We start from the raw sequence: 6,931 nt of genomic DNA, 5'->3' as shown, positions 1-6,931 counted from the left end.
CCAAGGTAGCTGTCCATGGTATGTCCAGATTATAAAGTCTTGATGCACAAACAAAATGTGTACTTAAAAAAGGGAATTCGCTGAGCGCAATACCAAGACACACATTTCAAGGTGGAAACATGATTCAAAGAAATACAACATTTAAAAAAAAAGACATTTCCATTGGCTTCTTCACAATAAATTATCCTTTCAATGTTTTCTGATGACAGAAATGTCCTGCATTGCTGTGAATCGATCGGTCAGTCAGTAAATAGGTTTAATGCATAAATGTGTACGCTATCCAAAGAGTCCCGTCTAGTTTGATAAATGACCACTCACTAAATCAGTTAATCTATTCTTTTAACACATGTTTTGGGATTATTTTCTTGAGAAGACAATGGTGTGTTTTTTTCAGTGACTACTTCTGGTAAAGTATGTGTGTTACCATGAGAATTACTGATCCCTTGTTTAATTGTTTTCCTGTAGGTAATAAATCAACCAAACCTTCCACATGGCCACCACACACAACAGATCCTCAGGTGTCCTTGAATTTGTGCTGATCTGCTTCCCAGGGATCGAGAGTTGGCAGCACTGGCTGTCCATCCCCATCGCTCTTCTTTTCCTTGTGGTTATCACAGCCAACACCACACTCATAGCAACCATTTTCACATCGCCGCGCCTGCACCAACCCATGTACTATCTCCTTCTTCTTCTCTCCATGGTGGATTTGCTGATGAGCTTCACAATCGCACCAAAAGCCTTGGCCGTTCTGTGGTTTGATGAGGCGATAATCAGTCCATTCGCCTGCTTCAGCCAAATTTTCATACTGGCTTTTTGCCGAGGACTAGATTTATCCTTCTTCATGTGCCTGGCTTATGATCGTTTTGTTGCGATATGTCACCCGTTGCACCACGCCTCCATCGTAACATGCAGGAGGACTCTGCAGGCAGTTGCAGTGTTAATAACCAGCAATGCTGTTATTTTCTTACCATATCCCCTGCTGGTTGCTAGGCTGCATTACTGTGGAGGTACCATACCACATTGCCTCTGTGAGAACCTCCCTCTAGTAAAGCTTGCCTGTGATAGCATTGAGGCCAATAACCTCTATCACTTATTCATTCTAAGTGCTTATTTGTCATTGCTTTCACTATCATTGGCCTTCTCCTATGGGATGATCCTCCGAGCTGTCCTGAGGATGCGCTCCTCCGGAGCCGCCCACAAGGCTTTCAGCACCTGCACCTCTCATCTGATCCTGGTGTGTCTCCTTTATTGCACTTTAATACTGATTCCAGTTTCAAACAGAGTGGAGAAATTTCTTCCACGCTATGTCCATGTCCTGCTGAGGCTATCTGAGCATCTTGCCCTCCCAGCCCTGAACCCTGTGGTTTATGGTATCAGAAGCAAGGAAATTCGCCAGGAGATTCCGAAGGTTTTCAGTAGGATACAGGACGTTTGCAGACAATATTAGCTTGTTACCTGCAAATCCCAAAGCATGTAATGCCTCCGGAAATGCCACTAACTGCAAGAACACTTTAGATTTAAAAGAACTATTTGGCTGCTTCGGTATCTGATGAAGACTAAAGTCAATTACTCATCCGTGCAGTACCCAGGAATCTGCCAAATACCGGTATTTATGTGCTCTAACCATGTGCATCAATCCAATAAGTAGATATAGGCTTGACAACCACCTATGTCCATAAAGCAGTGTCCCTTGCTCAGCCCAACCTGATTGTGTGCACAAGGGCTGCACTGTGTATTGAACATAAGCGCGCTGTTAATTCTATAAAACATATTCAGATCAAAGAACGAGATTAGAATGCAAAAGACCAGGTCTTCCTTGAAAACGCGACATTGGACCAAAAAGTACTGCTTTGATGGATATTCGTGGTTCAATGTTTTATTTAATATCAACACACTACGAGAATGGAGGAGGGGGTTAATCCATCCCAAATGTGAAGGATATCCCGCCCACCATATTACGAGTTCCATAGGATATAATGGACTCGTAATACGGCGGGCGGGATATCCGTCTGATTTGGGATGGATTATCCCCCTCAACCAAAGTTGTAATCAGGCCTTTAGTGTCTTTCTAGCTGCATTTTATGGGAGGTGCAAGAGCTGAGGCTTTTACCATTCTTTAGGCTGTTGTTTCCAATACTGTGCACTGGAGTGTGGACTCACAATGGAGGTCAAGGACAGGCCACCACCTTGAAGAGAGAAGACAGACCTGCAAAACTGGGGGGAAGTATCACCCAGAAGTACCAGCGGTGTAACAACGACTCCCTCAGACCCCTGCAATGCAGGGGATGGGGAGCCAATCTCCAGGGGGCCTCCATAGCACACTTCACTACACAGTGGTGGCAGGCCCCTGACTGGTTCCAGAGGGCAGGGGGCCACCTCCAGGGACTCTGCTTGGCCCCGCCCTCAGGCTTGGTCAAGCCAATGAGAAGTACCCTTTACTCGCTTGCCGCCCCCCCATGCCCTTTAAATTATGTTTCTGAATTCATTCATCTGTGTGCCACAGCACTGCATGCTCAAAGCAGAAGTTATTAAAAAGGGAGCTTGCAATGTCATTGTTTAGTGGCTTCCTTATTTCTGTCTATTGAAAGGCATATGTTTTGCAGTAACAGATTTCAGGGACCCATGAGCCAGTATTGCTTTTGTAGAGACAGTATTTATCTAAACTAAGATAGTATCTTATGATTTCCAAAGGTTTTGCAAGATGATTTCCTTGTGTTAGTAGTGTTGTTGCCTTCTTACAATGTAACATGTAATGACCCGGGGCACCCCTAATTCCTTCCAGCTAATTAACGTGTCCCTTTATTTTCTCTGTTGCAATAAAATGTTCTTACAATGCATGTTTATTTTCATTTCAGACCTAACCAGAATTAGCACTAAGGCCCTCATTATGACTTTGCCGTTCTAAGCCATTAGTCCGCCAGTGTTGATGGTCTTAAGACCGCAATATTATGACTGCTGGCTGCTCTCTGACACAATTTGTGCAGAAAGCCGCCAGCAGCCATACTGACGGTCAAACTTCAGGATGACGGTCCCACCGTCCTGGCGGTACAGGCGGTCAACTGGATGTAATGTAGCCACTTCACTACCACGGTCATAATTTGGCAGTCGTGCACCGCCAGGCTGTCAGCGGTCTGACCGCCGCCGCTGGCATGGCGGTGCAGGACCACCAATGTCATAATGACCATCTAAGTCTGGTTATCAAATAAAAAGCCTTTATAACTACCTTATTTTCATACCAAAATATTTGTAAAGTAAGAGACATATTTATACATTTAGTAGCACAGGGAAGTGCAGAAAGTCACCTTGCTGCCCCTACCCCACAGGGAAAGGACAGGAAGCACCGTAATAATCCAATAGGGTGCATTCCTGTATTTTTCTTTGCGCCGTTTCAGCAGTCTAGCACCAGCGTGGGCACCCTTGCGCCATGGTGCAAGGGTCCCTGCGTTGTAGGTAGGAATGTTGTTGTGCAGTAAGGGGTTCCTTCCTGAAAAAAAACAATCCTGAGAAGCTTTTACCTCTTTCTGCAGAATTCAGCATACATAGAAAGAGGAAAGAACAAGGAGAAATAAACATATTTCTCCTTGTTATGCCTCCCCTGGGGTGGCATATCTTTTTAGTGCATTCCCATGTTTACAATCTTTTGTAAGTCTTGGAATGAGTCACAAAATGTGGCTGTTGCCCCTGGAACACCTTTCTTGGGCAGAGTAATCCAATGCAGCAATTTGCGCTGCACTGCGTTGCATTACTCCAGATTTTTGAAGCCATTCAAAGTAGCTCATGCAAAAACAATCATGCATGATTGCGTATCATGCAAAAACAATCATGCATGATTGCGTATCATGCAAAAACAATCAGTATCCTATTGCAGGTAAACATGTTGATAGATCTAAGGTCAAATCTGCTTTCAGTGGTGATCTTTGAATGAGAAAGGAAGTTTGAAGTGAATCCAAATGCCACAATAGAAAGTGAAATAAAAATAAAATAACAATATCGACAATATAGACACACACATATGGCATCAAACCAGAAAACACATATAGAACATTCTGTCTAAATAGTGTTTGTCTCTTCCTAAATTATTCTTTGAAATATCCTGAATTTTGACATTATCTTTGGTTCAAAGTGTGGCAAGCAGACCCCAGGACATGTGCAAAGGGTGGCATTTTAGGCCTGGCCTTGCTCCCAGTCAGGTGACTAAGCCAACTCCGGAAATACAGGCCAGTGATTGCTTGTTTTTCAGGCCACTGTAAGTGTGCATTAACCGTGCGTCTTGTGTCCTCGTCTGGTTCTGGATCATAAATGTGCACGTTTTTACTAGGAACACAAAGAGAAGGCTTTGCAGCTTAGAAGCTTCAGTGTTAGAGGGCTCACAAGTAGGGGACAATGATCCAGCGTGAACCCCAATCTTCTTACCATCTTTGCTCTTTGGGTGGAAGGATACAGAATCAAGGATAGAGGGAAATAAGGATGAAGAAAAAGAAATACTGTACCCCGCCTCTACTGGGCCTCAGTCTTGTCTCAGCACAGCTTCTGGTTAATAAGGTGAGGCTGTGAGCAGACACGAAAGACTCTAATCAAGCAAACCTTACTGAAATCGAATGAACATAAATAACCATACAGCTGCTACAGATGCTGGCCTACTGGCATCCTCTAATAGCTGTTTAGAACTCAAGCCACACCAGGAAAATAGCCCAAATCCTGGGACATCACCAGAGGTCCAACAATGCACAGCAGGCCTGGAGACAAGCATTGAACCACCCACCAAACAGTGGCAACTCTAAAATGGAGCTGAGGATTGTACCTCCTATCAGTGATGATGAGTACAGGAATGTGTCTTATTATAGTGCGTCATTTGACACTTATACAATCATTGTGATAGTGCTATGAACTTCCTTGTAGGTTCTTCTATTGCTCTTTGATGTTCATTCATTCTTCCACGCCTTCTACTCAGTGAAAGAGGTATGCCTGAACTGCAGTGATTTGGTATTACAATGCAGGGACTGCACTACACTGGACATTCGTTGCTCTGGTTTCCCTTGTTCAGTTTGTCGGAATAATGCATCGGTTTGTCCATGTAAGTATCCTGGGTGAGATACTGGCTACAGAAAAACAATGTGCATCTGGCTTGCCGAGCATTAGCACATCTCATCATCAGGATTGAAGATTCCTGTGGTCCTTCTAGACTGTGATGAGATGGAGGGAGCCCTCCATGTAATTCTTTCAGTGGTGAAAGTCACCTTTATTGTCAGTCACTGTATATCATGGATAGATTCATTTCATTAGATTGTGGTAAGTATCTGAGCAAGAAGGTCAGTGGACGTTATTTTTGGTTGTAAGGTAACTTCATGATGCGTTTGCTCTATTTTTCAATGAAGAAGCATCCATCTTAACTATAAAGGGTGATCTGCCATCAAGTGAACAAAGAATGGGTGCTGTAGTCATTTCTCACCTACTCAACATCATACCATATGCAGTTGATATTCAACTCATCCCCTCCCTCGCCAAGGACCCCACCACCACCAGAATCAGCTTGCACAGGTGCATGATGAGCATTGCCTACTGGATGAGACACAACTTCCTGAAGCTCAACCCCAATAAAACAGAAGTAGTAATCTTTTTTTTTTATATGTATCTTTTTATTAAACAACGAAACAGCCATTGTACAATACATCAGATGGCAATAAAGTTCCCCTCATTTATCCACTACTCAGAGACCAATCACAACAAAGAGCAAATTTGAAGGGTAAAACATGCTGATCGAGCAATCCCCCTGTCGAATAGTGAGGTGCAGTCTAGTTCCAGGCCCTCCCCCTGCCCGCACACAGCCCACCAAAGGTCATCTCGTACATATGTAGGCCCTCCCCAGATTTTCTCCCACTTCCTGGAGAATCCCCTGCTCTCTTATATTAATTTTTCTGCGCTGCAGCACCTGTCCACGTCAGTCTCCCACTCACGTATACTTGGCAGAGAATCAGTACCCCATGTTCATGCTATTTTGCTTTTGACTACTATCGCTGCTAATGCCAACCACAGTGCTTGCTGTTTCAGCCAGTGTTCCTTACCCGCCACATTAAGTAAAAGCAGCTTGGGATCTAACGGGACCTCCCTCCCCAACACCCGGTCCACCACCCCGGTATTCCCCTTCCCAATAGGTCTTTATCACAGGGAAAGTACATAGAATACGATAGAAGGTGCCCTCCAACCCGCATCGCCGCAAGCACTGTGAGGTCTGTGCCCTGCTCATCTTGTACAATACCACCCTGGAATAGTATGCCCTATGCAGAATCCTCGACTGGATCAGTCTGGCTCGTGCTTTAATCGCCACAACCCTAGGACCCTGTCTCACTTCCCCCCAGTCCTCATCGTTCAGTGCTCCCAGGTCCGCCTCTCATTTGGTGGGCGGGGTTGTCATTGGGTCTGGAGAATTAGTCAGTAATTTCTTATACAGTAGTGATATGGTCCTTGCAACAAGGGACTCCGACAAGAGGTGGACCTCCAGGGGGGCCGCCTCTGGCAACTGCTCCCCCTCGGGACATAGCAACCTAGCGCATGCCGCAGCTGCAGGTATCTAAACTGCTTTGTTCCTGCCATGGCATATTCTTGCTGGAGCGCTCCAAATGTTACCATTGCCTGACCCCTCCAGATGTCCCCCAGATGTTCAATCCCCAGAAGAGAGCACCGGTGAAACCCACCCAGGGTCTTCAGGTCCCCCAATAAATCACTACACCACAGGGGGGTCTGAGCCGACAAGGTAGTTCCCCACCCAAGGGAGCGGGCGGCGTCACACCACGCCCTTATCACCGTTGCAATGTGTACTGGCATCGCCCACACACTCACAGGGGTGTATAGGGCCTGCTCAGATCCTCCCCTGCCCATCATCTGTCTGTCCAGCCGGAACACCGGGTCCTCCTGGTCAGCAAAGGACCAGTCA

At 45.5% G+C, this 6,931-nt stretch overlaps 1 protein-coding gene across 1 annotated transcript; it reads left to right on the top strand.

Moving 5' to 3' along the window:
- Positions 1-490: 490 nt before the first annotated feature.
- On the top strand, positions 491-1,447 carry LOC138249380 (olfactory receptor 56A4-like). Its single transcript, XM_069203341.1, has one exon. It carries the CDS (start codon positions 491-493, stop codon positions 1,445-1,447), a length of 957 nt encoding a protein of 318 aa, XP_069059442.1.
- The last annotated feature ends 5,484 nt before the right edge of the window (positions 1,448-6,931 follow it).

Source organism: Pleurodeles waltl, chromosome 8 (genome assembly GCF_031143425.1).
Source record: "Pleurodeles waltl isolate 20211129_DDA chromosome 8, aPleWal1.hap1.20221129, whole genome shotgun sequence".
NCBI lineage: Eukaryota > Metazoa > Chordata > Amphibia > Caudata > Salamandridae > Pleurodeles > Pleurodeles waltl.
This window is presented reverse-complemented; position numbering and strand designations above follow the sequence as displayed.

Bases quoted from the DNA above. Each gene is read 5' to 3' on its own strand.
- LOC138249380 (XM_069203341.1), top strand. From the start codon at position 491: ATGGCCACCACACACAACAGATCCTCAGGTGTCCTTGAATTTGTGCTG.